The following is a 17,761-nucleotide window of genomic DNA, read 5'->3' on the forward strand; positions in this document are numbered from 1 at the left end:
TCCTTCCTTCCTTCCTTCCTTCCTTCCTTCCTTCCTTCCTTCCTTCCTTCCTTCCTGCCTTCCTTCCTGCCTTCCTTCCTGCCTTCCTTCCTGCCTTCCTTCCTGCCTTCCTTCCTGCCTTCCTTCCTGCCTTCCTGCCTTCCTTCCTTCCTGCCTTCCTTCCTTCCTGCCTGCCTTCCTTCCTTCCTGCCTTCCTTCCTTCCTGCCTTCCTTCCTGCCTTCCTTCCTGCCTTCCTGCCTGCCTTCCTGCCTGCCTGCCTTCCTGCCTTCCTTCCTTCCTGCCTGCCTTCCTTCCTTCCTGCCTTCCTGCCTTCCTGCCTGCCTTCCTTCCTGCCTTCCTTCCTGCCTTCCTTCCTGCCTTCCTTCCTGCCTTCCTTCCTGCCTTCCTTCCTTCCTGCCTTCCTGCCTTCCTGCCTTCCTGCCTTCCTGCCTTCCTGCCTTCCTTCCTGCCTTCCTGCCTTCCTGCCTTCCTGCCTTCCTGCCTTCCTGCCTTCCTGCCTTCCTGCCTTCCTTCCTTCCTGCCTTCCTGCCTTCCTGCCTTCCTGCCTTCCTGCCTTCCTTCCTGCCTTCCTTCCTGCCTTCCTTCCTGCCTTCCTTCCTGCCTTCCTTCCTGCCTTCCTGCCTTCCTGCCTTCCTGCCTTCCTTCCTTCCTGCCTTCCTGCCTTCCTTCCTGCCTTCCTGCCTTCCTGCCTTCCTGCCTTCCTGCCTTCCTGCCTTCCTGCCTTCCTTCCTTCCTGCCTTCCTGCCTTCCTGCCTTCCTTCCTGCCTTCCTTCCTTCCTTCCTTCCTTCCTTCCTTCCTTCCTTCCTTCCTTCCTTCCTTCCTTCCTTCCTTCCTTCCTTCCTTCCTTCCTTCCTTCCTTCCTTCCTTCCTTCCTTCCTTCCTTCCTTCCTTCCTTCCTTCCTTCCTTCCTTCCTTCCTTCCTTCCTTCCTTCCTTCCTTCCTTCCTTCCTTCCTTCCTTCCTTCCTTCCTTCCTTCCTTCCTTCCTTCCTTCCTTCCTTCCTTCCTTCCTTCCTTCCTTCCTTCCTTCCTTCCTTCCTTCCTTCCTTCCTTCCTTCCTTCCTTCCTTCCTTCCTTCCTTCCTTCCTTCCTTCCTTCCTTCCTTCCTTCCTTCCTTCCTTCCTTCCTTCCTTCCTTCCTTCCTTCCTTCCTTCCTTCCTTCCTTCCTTCCTTCCTTCCTTCCTTCCTTCCTGCCTTCCTTCCTTCCTTCCTTCCTTCCTTCCTTCCTTCCTTCCTGCCTTCCTTCCTTCCTGCCTTCCTTCCTTCCTTCCTGCCTTCCTGCCTTCCTTCCTGCCTTCCTGCCTTCCTGCCTTCCTGCCTGCCTTCCTGCCTTCCTGCCTTCCTGCCTGCCTTCCTGCCTGCCTGCCTGCCTGCCTTCCTGCCTGCCTTCCTGCCTTCCTTCCTGCCTTCCTGCCTTCCTGCCTTCCTGCCTTCCTGCCTGCCTGCCTGCCTGCCTTCCTGCCTTCCTTCCTGCCTTCCTGCCTTCCTGCCTGCCTTCCTGCCTTCCTTCCTGCCTTCCTTCCTGCCTTCCTGCCTTCCTGCCTTCCTGCCTTCCTGCCTTCCTTCCTGCCTTCCTTCCTGCCTTCCTTCCTGCCTTCCTTCCTGCCTTCCTGCCTTCCTGCCTTCCTGCCTTCCTTCCTTCCTTCCTTCCTTCCTTCCTTCCTTCCTTCCTTCCTTCCTTCCTTCCTTCCTTCCTTCCTTCCTTCCTTCCTTCCTTCCTTCCTTCCTTCCTTCCTTCCTTCCTTCCTTCCTTCCTTCCTTCCTTCCTTCCTTCCTTCCTTCCTTCCTTCCTTCCTTCCTTCCTTCCTTCCTTCCTTCCTTCCTTCCTTCCTTCCTTCCTTCCTTCCTTCCTTCCTTCCTTCCTTCCTGCCTTCCTGCCTTCCTGCCTTCCTTCCTTCCTGCCTTCCTTCCTTCCTTCCTTCCTTCCTGCCTTCCTGCCTTCCTGCCTTCCTGCCTTCCTGCCTTCCTTCCTTCCTGCCTTCCTTCCTTCCTGCCTTCCTTCCTTCCTTCCTTCCTTCCTTCCTGCCTTCCTTCCTTCCTGCCTTCCTGCCTTCCTGCCTTCCTTCCTTCCTGCCTTCCTTCCTTCCTTCCTGCCTTCCTGCCTTCCTGCCTTCCTGCCTTCCTGCCTTCCTGCCTTCCTTCCTGCCTTCCTTCCTGCCTTCCTTCCTGCCTGCCTTCCTGCCTTCCTGCCTTCCTGCCTGCCTTCCTTCCTGCCTTCCTGCCTGCCTTCCTTCCTGCCTTCCTGCCTTCCTGCCTTCCTGCCTTCCTGCCTTCCTTCCTGCCTGCCTTCCTGCCTTCCTTCCTGCCTTCCTGCCTTCCTTCCTGCCTGCCTTCCTGCCTTCCTTCCTGCCTTCCTGCCTTCCTGCCTGCCTGCCTTCCTGCCTGCCTTCCTGCCTGCCTTCCTGCCTTCCTGCCTTCCTGCCTGCCTTCCTGCCTGCCTTCCTGCCTTCCTACCTTCCTTCCTGCCTTCCTGCCTGCCTTCCTGCCTTCCTGCCTTCCTTCTGTCCTTCCCCCTTTTTATTGTTTTCTTGCTTTATTTTTTTTTTTTTTTTTTTTTTTTTTTTTTTGTCTTGCTCATCTCCCTCCTTCTCCTTCTTGCTCTTTTTTGCTTTCTTACTATTTTTTTAAGGAAAAAAAAATGTTGGCTCTTCAAATTTCATAGTGATAGTCTTAATAACTGGGAAATCTAAGGGCTGGCAGGAGATTGAATCTCAGCTACGGAGCCTGACATGTTTGACTTCATAGCAGAGGTGACAGGCATAGTCTCATGGGGAAACTCGACAGCCTCAAAACAGCTGAAGAGCACTGCTGACCAAATAAATAATAGTGTTGGCATGAAATAAAGTAAAAAACTAACTACAGTTAACATAACATGGGAAAAAAATAGTGAAAGAGGGAGAGCCTTAATCCATGAAAACTGCTGTTGCTGCTGTTATAAACCTTTCTCCTGTGTTCCTCTCATTGTGACATAATATGGTAAAACAATTCTAGTTATGTAACAAGTCTGTGCTCTAAGATTTTGCAGCCAAGAGTGGTAGATAAAAACACAGTAATACAACAAAGTAAAACCTGTTATATTACAGCACAGAAAAAAACAAATAGTGTCATAGGAAAAAACAAATAGTGTCATAGGAAAAAACAAATAGTGTCATAAGATCATCATATCTGAGAAGTCTTGTTTTTTAACTATCTTCCTTCCATAATTCTTTCATTCCATGTTGTTCAAAGGATTTGGTAAATATTATATCAATAATCTAACATATCATCAGTGTGACTGGTTGTAAAGATTGCACTTGGTCTGAATCAGACATTTTAATTCATCCTGAGTGTAGGGAAGTGCTCTGGAGTCCATATTTGATCTAAATGAGAGTGCAAGTATCTCACCCAATATTAAATCGAATGTCAAGAATATTACTGTTGTAAATCTGTCTAATCGACTGTCCCTGTCTCTCAATAGGGTTATAAGCAAAACACCCAAAGGCATTTTGACCTTTTCTCTTCTGCTATCTTCTGTTTGCTAAGGAGCTCATTTCCCCTTCCTAAGACAAATTTGGAGGTAAAAGATATGTTAAGTCAAAGATCTAAGGGCACGAGCCTGCATTTGTCTAATGACAGTAAAGCACTGGGAGCTGACAGTGATGACAAGCAATCCCTTGACCCACTCTCCATCAGCTCTCTTTTTTTCCCTGCCCCTGCAGCTCTGGGTGACTCAGGGTCTCTTCTGCTGGTGATAGAATGTTCTGTGCTCAGATTGCCAGCCCCCATGGGAGCAGTGCCTGGCTGGTACAGCCGTGTAGCAAACTTCCAACTTGCCTTCTCCTTAGATGGGGTTCAGGAGGATGCTATTCCATGAATAAATTAAAGATTGCTTTACAGCAGGGAAGAAGAAAAAAAAAGAGAGGGGAATACCTGTAACCTCACTTAAGAGGAAGCAGGGGGAACAGAGCTCGCCACTGTCAGCACAGGTTGCTGTTCAACTCTCTCACCTCTGCATATGGCTTTTGCTTCTGCATAAAGTTTTGCTGCTCTCAACACCCCAAAGAAACTGGCCAAAACAAAGCTCAAAATGGGAAAACAGTGGAAACTCTCTCTAATAAGAAATCAATGATAAATTTTTGCAAGGTGAAATTGAACATAAATCAAAATTTTTCTTTCATCCTTCACATAGGTATTCGATAGATAGAAACACAGACCTGGAGAGGTATTTCAATATTGATGCCAACAGTGGAGTAATAACAACTGCCAAATCTTTGGACAGGGAAACTAATGCTGTTCATAATATCACAGTTTTGGCTATGGAGAGTCGTAAGTAACATCTTAAACATTTTATTGTCTGCTTATATGTAAAACTTCAAGCTTGATTTTGATGAGCTTCACTGAGAGAAATTATGACAGTTTCAAACCATGACAGATAAAAATAACTTCTTACTCAATGTAAAATAAATTTATGTGATAAAAATTAAGAAATACCACAGATTAAGTATTTGCTCTTTCTTTTGCCTCACACCTTGTGCAGTCTTTTGACTTCTGAAAAACAAGTACAATGAAGGATGAAATATGTTAAGTCAGCAGTCTCAGACCAAGTATCACTAGAGAAAAAGTGATATGGAGTATAGAGGAGAGCAGTTAGCCTATCTTAGTGATGGCAGAGTTGACTGCTATTGATCAACCACAACATTCTTAAAAGGCATGAAAGAAAGGGGATATGAATGTTTGTGTGGTTTCACTTTCCTGAGTCGAAGGTAAGATTGTGAAGGATATTTTGTCCTTGGTATCTTTTTCGTTATAAGATGAAAAATGCTGAAGAATCTAACACTTCAAGCACATAAAACAAAAAATCTGTTAGTGCAAGTTTAAACCTAAAATTGTTCAGCTCCTATTATATTCTATGAAAAACTATATCTTTTCACCTTTGTATTTGACAGATATATTTCTTCAAACTTCATCCTTATTACTGTTTTGTTTGCTCTAATAATAAAAAAGTTGTCAGTTCTCTGGATTGTAATTCTCAAAATCCTCACTTCTTGCTTTCAGTGAAGTTAATTTAATATTTAACCTGAAAGCTAACATTTATCATTTCGTGTCTGTATGAATTTATCTTGTATTTTCAAGAGTAGAATTTTGGTCTAGGAGGACAGCATAGAAACCAAAATTTTCCTGGGTAGTAACAAAACTGACACAGTAGCCGAGGGACATACCTGACACAAGTGAGAATCTAGGAGCAGAAATAATACCTTACAATGTTTTAATTTACGTTCATGGCCAGCTTAGTTTTCAAAAAGCTTAGATCAGCAGAGGAAAAAGTTGGTACAAAAATTGCTTACTCCTCTGATATTTCACATGTGGAATAAAAGAACAAAACAAAACACTTTGTGATCTACATCTCAAAGCATTGTTTTAAATACTTATCATATTTACTAAAATGCGGTTGCAATACCCTGTAAAAAGTTAGATACATATTTGAAGGTTTGTACAGTTTTTCATTCTGTCTTGCTCTATCACTGATATTACCATTTGTGGTAAAAAAAAAAAAAAAAAAAAAAGATTCAATCGCTCATTTCCCTGCTCTAGAACAGAAGCGTTATCTAGCAAAATAAGTACAGCACTCCCTGACATCTTTTATGCTTAGTCCAAAAGTATTTACTGTTTAAAACTAAATTATGACATTGGACCCTGAAGAGATTCATATTTTAGCTAGAGATGTGCATCAGTTTAAGAATGTAATTAATATTTATGGAGTTCAACATGTTAATGACAGTGTTAAAATACTTTCCTCTGTGTGCACTTTAAATATTTTGGGATTTGCTTGGGAATACTGCTTCCTCTTTTTTCTGTTATACATAGCTGATGAAATTCTGTTTTTAACTTCTTAGTAGCCTGATCAATCTGAATTTCAAAAAAGATTTATTTAACCCCTAATAACCATGCTATTCCTGATATCAATAGTGCTGTTCCGGCTAGCTATACCCCTTGGCAATGGTTTTACATCATCTTGCTCTTATCATTCCGTATGATGTGATTCAATGTTGTGATTAATGTGTTAGATTTTCATTTTATCCCTGAGAGTAAAATCTTGGTTTAATTGAACCAGCTGGAAAACATAAACACTGTTTCCTCTAAATCCAGAAGATTAAGCCAGGAGCTTTCTTTGTCCTTCTAGGAGGGATTGTAATTGATTTGATTTGTATATGCACAAGAAGAGTGAAAATGTAAAATGTACTGATCCAAAGAATAACTTGCAAGGAGCTCATCTTGATTGTTTTGCTGGCTTCTTTTCCTATAGAGAATCCAGCACAGATTGGGAGAGGCTATGTAGCCATCACTATCCTTGACATCAATGACAATGCCCCTGAGTTTGCCATGGAATACGAGACAACTGTCTGTGAAAATTCCCAACCTGGGCAGGTATGGCTTGATAGCTTGTTTATGTTTATTTTTTTTTTTCAGATAGGCAGCCATTCATTATGAAAGCCTTCCAGCTTTAAGATAAAATATAATCAGATTATAGCAGTAAAAATGATGCTTTGTTGTGCAGCACAAGCAGATTTTAATCAAACCCTAACATCTCCACCATACCTCTGAAGAGAAAGACTCAGGTGTAAAAATTGCCTGTTGAAGGTACTATTAAAATTTCTCATTCTTGCTAATATAACTGACATTTTTCTAAACTCACTTATTTTTGAATAATATTAAGAATGGGTACTGCCTCCTAATTTTTATGGGAAGTAGGAAGTCATAACATGGAGGTTAATCTGAGACTAAAGGCCTACAGTTCCTGAAATGAGTACACGTTTTTATTTCCCTTAGGAAGTATGGGACATAAGGCCACAATTTCACAAGGGAGGTGTATTCCTACCATATTCCCTACTGTAATTTAACTCCCTAATTATATTCCAAGTAGTCATGTACTCAACTAAAAGTATCTGGTGTTGTTTATCCTTGGTGTCTCTCATATTTGCAGTTTTCATCTCTACTTTGTAAGACCTCAGAAAATATGTATACTTTCTCGTTCTCTCTTCTCTCTTCCCAAAAACTAGTAGATGTTTCACTCATATTGATCCCGCATATTCCCTGGGCAACTTCACACTTCTGTGCCTTCTCCCAGAAAATTGTCCTTCCAGTCGAAGATCTTGTTTATTGTATATTTCAAAATCACAGTGTAATTTGAATTCTTAAAAGAAAACACTACAATCATTAGCTTGAATTAATGAGAAACACAGAATACACGTACTCTTATTGAACTACCTGTTTATTTTCCCTATGACCTAGTCAAAATGGTTAGATCTGCATATTCATTCTCTATGGATTTTCAGCAATGGTGACACTTTTTTTAGAGGCAGATTTTGACAGAATTTTAGAAAATCAAATTGGAAAAATAATGATAACAGTAAACAAAACAAAACAAAACAAACAAACAACCACCACCACCACCACCACCAAAAAAAAAAAAAAAACAAACCCAGAAATGTTAATATACCTATGATTTGTCTTTCTATTTTTCATTATATTAAAAAAAAAAAAAAAAAGTACCATGTATTAAAATGCCCATAGGCATAATCATCTCCTTGGGAAAGTTTACAACATTGATTATAGCCATTGAAAACTATATTAAGGGCCATCCTGAAGATGCGCTTCTTCCACTTCTGTGCAGTTCATACTCCAAGCTCTGGTGAATGACGGGACAGAACTTTCTCCCAGGCCCTGCAGATTGTTGCTTTTGGCCACTAATGTTGGTACAGCAAAAATAAAGAGTTGAGTCACATTTTAATTTTAGTAGTGTCTGTACATGTTTAGGAGATTAGAAAACCAAAATGCAAAATAAGCAGGACTCAAGAGAGGGTTGATACTTTGATAGCTGGAAGAGAGGTTATACAATGTGCATGTACTTACTCTTCTTACCATTCCAAACAATGAAAGCACCATGTATCTCAAAACAGGTGATCCAGAAAATCAGTGCAATTGATAAAGATGACCCACCAAATGGCCACCAGTTCCACTTCAGTTTAACAGCAGAGGCAGCAAATAACCACAATTTTACACTGCAGGACAATAAAGGTAAGGACCTTTTGTTTGGGTAAATATTAACTAACACCTTTCATTTTGAAGATATCATTCTGATTATGACCTACATAAACTTCTATTCTGGTAAGGACATAAATTAAACTACAGTAAGCCTGCAAAATAATTTTATATGTAGATTATTTGTCAAGGGAATTAAGCTGTTGTTTGAATTATTTAAAGCCTTGGGCCAAACAGAGCAGCTTCAAATCTTTCTTTTCCTTTTTTTTTTTTTTATTTTATTTTATATTTTTATTTTTCAGGTCACTCTTCTCACATTTTTTTTCCCTCCTATTTTTAGGTTTTTATCTAAATTAGATTTTACCTTGGGGCAGTGACTGAAAAACATCCAGGAATTCATGTTTTATTATTATAAGTCAGGGCATAAAAAAATTAATGCATGGTAAATGGAGAGGGTTTGTTTTGTTTTGTTTTGATTTTTAGAAAAACATATCTTTTCAGTAAGTATACCACCACCTATTGAAGAATACTTTTGATAATGGAATCTGCGTACAATACTTACACAGACTTCTTATGACTATTTCCCTAAAGACTTATGCAAAGACTCCCGCTGACATCATGTTTCGATTAGCTAACATATCTGAGAACACACTTCTAATTACTGTTCTCATTAGTTGCACTGCACAGTAAGGCAGCTGGGCATGTATCAGTCAGTATAGCTATTAGCTCAAGCAAATAAAACTAAATAGACACTACGTTACTCTTGCATTGCTCTTTTACGGATCAGTACTAAACCAGAGCTACAAAGTCATCCTCATTAATAAAACAAGAAAAAACAGACATATGGTGGACTAAAGGATACGGTTTGTACAGACAGACTTTGAACAACATTCACTAAGTATAACGTGTCCTAATAAAGTTCTCTCACACAGCTATTTATTGTCTTACCCCGTGTGTAGTTACTGGCATGCTTAATTTTCTTCATGTGAGCAGCCTGCAGTTTGAAACTAAAGACTGTAATAGTAATAATGATCAAAATAAAAGAAATGGATTAGAATAAGACTCTATTCAGAAATATGACATTGTTACAAAAACTGTAAAGTATTTAATGAAAAGACCTCTTGCAAAGAACTTATAATTTGGAAAAAGTAATAATATACTCTTGCAATGCCAGTAAAATCAGTGGAGTTACAAGTCACAGCAGCTGTTGCCTCTTTCAGTGTTAATTAATTTTATCCATATATAATATGATGCTATATGAAGAAGTGCTTTCATATTTTGTCAGATAATTCATAATAGATGACACAATTAGATAACTTTACAGGGCTATTTATCTACCTGTCTATAAATAGATAGATAAATAGATAGATGGCTAGATAGATAGATAGATAGACCACCCCACCTTTCTATACATTACAGGAGATGTAACTCCCTGCCTCTCAGGAGCTGTTAACATGTATTGAACACAGTGAGTTTTGCACATATTTTTTTGGAATACGTGGACTTTTTAATCACCTAACTCAGAGCAGCATCGAACTACACATTTTAGACTGATTATATTAGTCATCCTGACTCTCAGATGAGACCAAAACCAAATGCATGTGTTTATTATGTGTATAATTACCTGTATTTGTGCACCAACTGGATTTTTTTTGCATTCAAAACATAGTTCATTGGCCTTCAGAACACGTTTTCCTATTATTATGTTAATCCTTTCTACTAATATGATAACTCTATGTGAATAATTTAAATAGATCCTTGGACATTAGACCTGAAACAGGTATATAGGTACTTAATCTGATCATCAAAGGGTAAATTTTTTCAATTTTACAATGGTCTTATCTTCAGCTGTCTAACAAGAGTGTGCTACTCTGAGCTTATCTAAAACTAAATAGACCTCTGCAGTTTTTAAACAGTCTTTCATGGAAAATAGAATCTTTTTTTTCTTTAGCTGGGTATCATTTTTCATCTGATATTATCTCTGCAGCTTCAAAAATATATGACCAGGAAAGGTAAACATGTTGAAATAATGTAATGTGCTTATGAAGTCTTTTAAGTGAAAGACTGTATTATTTATAGGCTTATGTTTTAGAAAGATCATATGTTTAATATTTATTTTTTATTCCTTTCTCTAGATAACACTGCAACAATATTAACAAGAAGAAATGGGTTCCGAAGACAGGAGCAGTCTGTTTTCTACTTGCCAATATTCATTGTGGACAGTGGATCACCTTCACTTAGTAGCACTAATACCCTCACAATCAGAGTCTGTGACTGTGATGCAGATGGTATTGCTCAGACATGCAATGCAGAAGCATATATCTTGCCTGCAGGACTTAGCACTGGAGCTCTGATAGCAATATTGGCTTGTGTCTTGACACTGCTAGGTACGTCTTCTTCCTGTTATCCTTATTTTCCGCTCAATATACAGTACAAAAAGATATATATATATAGATATATAGAGGTGTGTATATATTTGTATATTAGCTTCAACACACGCACAGCAGATCTGATTTCTGTTAACAGGGATACCTAAGCTTCCAGGCAGAACAGCATTCTGTATCATGAGCCACAAAAAATTTTTAGTTTGCAATTTTCAAGTTCAGACACTGTTTCTATGTCAAGCTGTCTCTAGATGTATATATGAAATAATAGTATTAAAAAAAAGATCACTTACATCAAATTTAAGAGATAGGTAATGCAGTTTATGGAAGTACTTGATTTAGCATATTCACTGTATAATCAGTATCACTGTGTATCACTTTTTCAGAGATACAATTATTATTAAACATTAATTGATTTGCATACAACAAAAGACATTCAGAAAATACAATATGCAATTTACTGATGGGAATCATATTTAATTGAACATCTTCTACAGAATGATCTTTTATTAATTCTGTAACTGGTAGCACAGTTGGATTTTATGTGGTGCAGTGAAACTGCAACTAGATAAAAGACAGTGGAAAACAGTGGAACAGTGTCAACATCCTAGTTTGGTTAGCATTTCTCATTTCATGCCTAGTCCTTAAACAAAATGGCTATATGGTATTAGTAAAGGCCCAAATCGAGGAGTAAAGATGAAGGATCATCCTGCATCTACAAGTTGCAGAATGCAAGTGAGCAAAAGTTCACATGCTTAATGAGGGTACCAATTCAGCATACAAGAATTTTCTTGTATGTGTTGTTATCAGTGGAGATATTCTTCTGTTTCCTGGCTGGACGTATCAGTCTAAGGGAAAGGGGAAGACAGTAGTCTCCTCAGTTTGGTATAATCCCAGCGGTGATTTACCTGTCACTCTTAGCCAAGTAATTTGAATAGGTCACATGAGGAGACTTTTGCCCACACTTCTGTTCATGTCAGTATTTTAACAATGTATAGCTTTCTCTTCTTATTGACTTTAATTCACTTCACTGTAAACCATTAGAAGAAAATGTTCCTTCTGCTACAAACATTCCTAAAGGACTCAATAAAGGAAATCCTCTTTCATTGTTGTTACTGATTAAGAAAAATCACTGCTTCTGCAATGAACCCAACTGACTTACTCAGTAGCTATGCATAGGAGGTGGCATTTCCAAGGTTTAACATCTTTGTGACAAAAAAAAACTTACACTATAAGATTGTTTAAATTCATTCAACACGTGGTCAGGCCTAGGTTTAAGGAGAAATAAAAGGGAATGATTGACAAAAGTTCTAATGAACATTTTCAAGTACTATTTTTCTAGTAGCATTTCTGTGACATTTATACACCAAAATAAACTTTATTTGGACATGAAGCTAAATGGTAGAGTTCAAAAAGATATACAAAAGATTCTCTCATATCAGCTAGAATTGACATCAGTGGAAAAACACCCATTTAAAACTTTGTTCCAATGTACTTAAGAAGAAAAGTTCTGTAATAATAATGATTCACTCTCTCAGAAATTGAAATGTCATCATTTCTGTTATATATAAAAAGGAAGTTTCTGAAGATTACATGAGAAACTACTGTAGATACAATGCAGTCTGGCCTGGGCGTAAGCTTTTCTTGACAAAGAGCATATGTCTTCAAGGAGAACATTGAGTGGAGACACAGCATGTTACAGGGCAATAACTTGCTTATTCTATTCAGTACACCAGGGTTCAAATGCAACCAATAAATCATGAAACCTGATGTTTTATTCTGGTCATTTTTATAGTGTGCCAAACAAGCATTTAGTAAAGAATTGAAGATAAGCTGTCTGAACATAATATTTGAATAGTGGTCTGTGAACTGAAGAGGAATCTTGCACATGACCACCTTAACATTAATGTTTTTTTGTCAAAGAATTGGACTTCTAAATTCAGCTGTCTGAATGCTTCACCACTGTTTATCTAAATAGACACTTGTACATGCTGTCATCACTTCCAAACCAAACTGTTCCTTTTGGGTACAGTTCAAAGCTGCAAGCACAGTTCAGGTTGCATTTTTATGCTAACCCTGACTTTGAGTCCTGAATTTTGGTACTGTATCCTGCTGCTGTTTGTTCCCAGCCAGGTGCCAGTCTTCACGAGGAAGAGGTGCATAAGCATTACTGCTGCCCAGTGAAACCCCAGTCAAGTGTTTTTGCTTATCTGGTCCCAGAGCCTTTCTTATTCACTCATATGTTCCTAGTGGATATTTTCTGGGATCAGCTGAATGGTAGTACTGCTAGGAATTTATTTCCTCCTTTTCCCTTTTTCTTTTCACATCCATACCTGACAAAAAATCCTGAAGATCCACTAGCACAGCATGAAAAATAAGCTTCAGTTGCTGGCAAGTAGTTCCAGGGCTGGGAGCAAGGGATGAACCTTTTTATGTAAGAGTTTATCAGTGAAAAGAAGAGACAGGCTACTGGATCAAAATTTTTTTCTGACACAAGATTAACACACAGTGAAAATCCAGGCACATTCATCAATGTCATCTCAATGTGAGTGCCAGTTGTAAAGAGGAGGAGGCATGAGATTTGCATAAATGTCATGGATACATGCAATCTGGCACTAGTGTCTTGAATTCTCAACAAGCTCTGGTCTTCTTAAAGTTACTATGATGTACATTGATATTTGGGTTTGTCCCATACAAAATTTTGTCTAATAAATAGCAATTTGTCTTGAGCAACAGTCAGATTATCTCAGCAAGATTTCTTAGTATCATTATTTTTACTTAAGTGACCAATCAATTTTATGTAAGTACAAAGTATTCACTAATGATAAGACAGAAGAATGTTACTAAATCATACTAATACATTATAATTTCATATAATGCACACCATTTTTTGAAACTAAAATAGTTTTAAAAGTTAAAAATATTTTACCAAAATCTTTTTTCTCTCCTCATATTAACTGATAGAGATTAAATTCTAAATTTTAATCCAGAAGAAAGTTCCAGTGCTTTGTTAATTACTCAAAACAGATTTATAATTATTCACTCTGCAGTAAGGCTATGATTTAAAGAATTATTAAAAAAAAAAAAAAAAAAAACAAACAAAACTTGTAATTTATTCTACAAAAAGCATATGAAAATCTAGTTTGTTTTCATTTTAGATTGTATATAATTTGTAGAGAAGTAGGAGTTTTTTAACTCCTCTGAAAATTATATGGTAATTTAATTCAAGGTAATTTGTTTTTCAGTCCACAATAATTGCTTTTGTAACAAGTGTTTAGCATAAAATGTGTACATAAAATCACAAAAAAAATGTTCACCTGTAGATAACCCAATCATAGTTGAGAGGTTAGAGATTTTCTTTGTATTGAAACAATGGAAAGCTAGATTGACTTAATGTTTTTTCATTATTTTTATCTTCCGTACTTCTGAATTTAATCTATTAGTACCACTTATTTTCTTAGAAACACTAAAGAAAGCCTCCTATTAGTTTGATCCTAGAGTTTACAAGTTAATAATATGCTGATTAAACTTCAAAATACAGGTTTAAATTTTTATTTTGTCAGTTGAAAGACATGGAATTTGTTATTATTATCACAATACCTACAAGAACACAATTAAATCAGCACAAATAGTATGAGTCATAAACAAGAAGAACCAGTCCTAATCATAAGTATCTTATTGTCTAAATAGGTAAAATGTGTACAGAATGTGATTATGTAGTTTGTGTGGGTTTTGGTCTTACAGTTTTAAAAGTGATGAATCTTTAACTGTTTTAATTTCAAGGTATGTAATTAAGTCATTTAAAAGGTAATTGAGTAGGCAATGCATGAGCTGTTTTCTGAAAGTTTTAGAGTTTATTAGGGTCACTCAGCATGGGCATTTAAAGGTCACAGTCAAGTTGCAAATACCAATCCAAACTGATTAAACAACAGTTATATATGAAGCTTGTTAAATGAGAATTAAATACAGATTTCCTGATTCTCGGCCTCTGTAATCCCCAAATCTCATCTGATGGTACTGGCAACTGCATGGTATATCTAAATAGATTATTAGTGTGATGCTTAGATGGCTGAGGATTTCCAGTCTTCAGCTTTATGAGTCATGACACACCTAAGGCATAAAACAATGTGCAGATTTGCTCGCAGCTGATGCAGTTTATTGCTATAGCAAATGCCAGGTTTAAGGGTATAGTGTATACACAGCATGATAATGCTTGTGATTTAGCTCTGTCCCTTACTTCATAGCTCTGCATGGAGTCTTTTCCCTCAGGTTGCCTCAGGGTTTTTATGGCTTCCTTACAATTATGTTGGAGTTGCCTTGAGTACAAAGGCAAAGATTAATAATAAAATAGAGAAATATGATCAGGTGACCTAAATCTGACTTTTTACCAGATCATACCAAAATGGAAATATCATAATAATTCCGTAGAGAAAAATGGCAAAACAAAAATCCACCCTTGTATTCAGAGGTGTTTGTTTATAGACTGATTTAAGTAAACAGAAACTACTGATATTATCATTACATCTATAGTGACAAAAGGATAAAACTACATATTACCACAACTAAAAGGAATAAAAATGACATTTTATTTTGCCTATTGTATCTGTGAAATAAAATCAACATTTCTAACAATTCAGGTAAATCAGAACAAAAAAAGTTAATGAAGTTCTATCTTTATTAGTTCTGGTTATTTAGTCTTTATAATTACTTAATTCTAATACTGATTGGTTTATTTATTGGTTAAATCACATATGAAATCAGTATTGCCATTTCATCTCTTTGTCATGAGTGTGGTGTACCAGTATAGAGACAAACTAGTGGTCTCAATGTGCAATGTGTATGTCCCTAAAGCTTTTCCATTGTATTTCTTATTCTCTAAAAAGCATAAAATTAGGTTTTCTAGATACTCAACCAGACACTAATTACTGACTTAATCTCTGCTTTTGTGATAAATGTATGAAAAAAAAGCCCACCATGACTTAATAAGATATAGATAAAATTTTAAACCATTTGCACAGGGCTTGTAGTCATGTCTGCAGTACCTGCAACACAGCTAAATCTTTGTTCATTTAGAGGTTAAACTTTATTTTTCATAGCTGTTGGAAAGGCTAGAAATTAATAATCTCATAAAGACATCTAAATGCTAAAATATTTAACCTTTAGAAAGACTATATTTTTCTTGGTTTCAAGCAAGTGTGAGATGTACAAGAAATAATATATAAAACATTCTCTGTATCTTGATTTTTAATGTACATTTAAGCGGACTTGCCTATTAAATTTCCTATTTTTTCACTTATTAACAGATATTTAACTTATGTCAATATTTAAGTTATTTATATTGACATATTTAAGTTATGTCAATAGCCATCTTGGATTAAATGTATATTTGTACTGTCAATGAGACAATTTGTCTTTCACTTTAGAAATATATTTTATAATAAGGAAAAATATTGAGTGGAGTGTAATTGTTGTTTATATGATGACAATTTTGTGTTCTCTGATGTATAATTTACAGCTCAGTTTGTATTATACAAATATCAGAATGTTTTGAAATCTCGTAAAAGACATTCTAGAGGTCAAAATCTTATATTGTCAAACTGCTTATGTATATGTTGTTCAAAGCAATATGTCCCAAACTAGTGGCTTCTAAATTCTATACATAAAGCATGAATCAGGAAGATGCCAGGGGCAAAAAAGTGAAAGAGTGATGCTGATGCTGCAGTAATATAAAGTCACAAGGCATCTGTTAGTTGATGGATCATTAGATGTGTGCCTGGTAGCTAGTGAAAAAAGGGGAAAAACATTGCTTAATACATTTTTCAAAAACTTCAGAAAAAAAGATTGAACTTGCTCCCGTTTTATTTTTAGAAATGCATGGCTCCAAATAAAAATAAAAAGAATTGCAGGAATTCCACCTTTAAAGTCATCTTACTCTTTACCCAGCTTCAAATAGTACTATAACATCTGTAGATAAATGATACAGTTTTCTGTATGCACTGTCTCTGAAGGACTGGTTTATTCTAACCAAGGGATCCCAATATTGAATCATGCCTCATGATGACTAGATTGATGTTGATTTTAAGAATTCCTCCATGAAAAGAAGGGCTTTCAAGAATGGTAGTCCTACATCATAAAGTTTATAGAGGCCACTTTTGAGATTACACAGGGAAACTCAAGCTTAATTTTATCTATATCAACTTTTGCTTTTCCAGATGTTTCTACAGCATTTAGCTGGCATATCAAGGTACTGTAGATAAAAATTGTAAGCCTTAGACATATGAATGCATATAATCACATATTCTTAAAATTAAATAGAAACATAAAATCAGAAGAGATTAATTGAATGTGAAATGACACTTACTTTTAAACATACTCTTATTTTTACAGTCATAGCAATGCCTGCTATTTTCTAGGAGTACCATTAACTCAGCAAATGTAATCCAGATGCTACAATATAGTATTAATCATTTTCTAGGAGGGTGATTCACACTCCATCATGTCCCACAGATGGGTGCAATATTCATATTACTAGTTCCATATATTGTGTGTCAGCAATGATGTTTTTCTACCAAAACTGTATTTGCACAAGAGGAGCCTTGAGTTAATTTCTCCCAGTTCTTTTGGCTGTCACTGTTATTTAGTATAAGCTTTAAATCTGAAAGAAATTTTAAGGATTAAAATTAAAAAAAAAAAAAAAACAACAATATTATTTCTAGCACTGACCAATCCAATAAAATTCAGCCCTAGTAGTTCTCATTAGATGTAATTCATAAACCTGAAATACAGTACTTTGCACTTTATAGGAAAGTGAGATTCTATATAGAGTTACTTTTAATCCATGAACTAAGACAGTCTTATTTTACACTTTGCTTAACAATTCAGTGTTCTCCTATCTATAGTTTTGCTGTTTGGTTGGTTGGATTTTTTTTTTTTTTTGTTTTGTTTGTTTGTTTGTTTTGGTTTGGTTTTTTTTGTTTGTTTGTTTGGTTTTTTGTTTTTTTGTTTGTTTTTTTTTTTTTCCAGGAGAGTTTGGTCATATACTCTTAATTCAGTCACTTCCTAAACTCTGGTTGTTAAATTCTATTCAGTGACTTTATGAATGTGTTTTTATCACTTGGGCAGGTAAGAGTTCAGGAAAAGGTCTTTTTGTATTTCATGGCTGTGAGATTGTAATAGTCAAACAACTAATCCTAAAATTTATGTTTAGTGAACAGCATAGGATATAGAATTAGAGATGAAGATATTAATCCAGAATAGTTTTGGAAATAGATTCTGTAATGTCTAAAAAGCTTATGGTTTAAAAGCTGTTTCAGAACCTGCTAGGTTTCAAATCTAATTACATAAATTGCCTGTTATTT

At 36.8% G+C, this 17,761-nt stretch overlaps 1 protein-coding gene across 1 annotated transcript in view; it reads left to right on the forward strand.

The window, feature by feature from the left end:
* LOC104366730 (cadherin-7) overlaps positions 1–17,761 on the forward strand; it is a 92,264-nt gene that overhangs the window by 68,700 nt on the left and 5,803 nt on the right. The window contains exons 8-11 of the mRNA XM_033010692.2: positions 4,169–4,305; positions 6,284–6,405; positions 7,938–8,055; positions 10,155–10,406. Of these exons, the coding sequence (XP_032866583.1) occupies positions 4,169–4,305; positions 6,284–6,405; positions 7,938–8,055; positions 10,155–10,406 (629 nt within the window). The remainder of the gene's footprint in view (positions 1–4,168; positions 4,306–6,283; positions 6,406–7,937; positions 8,056–10,154; positions 10,407–17,761) is intronic.

This window comes from Tyto alba, unplaced genomic scaffold (assembly GCF_018691265.1).
Source record: "Tyto alba isolate M040663 unplaced genomic scaffold, T.alba_DEE_v4.0 Super-Scaffold_27, whole genome shotgun sequence".
NCBI classification, from domain to species: domain Eukaryota; kingdom Metazoa; phylum Chordata; class Aves; order Strigiformes; family Tytonidae; genus Tyto; species Tyto alba.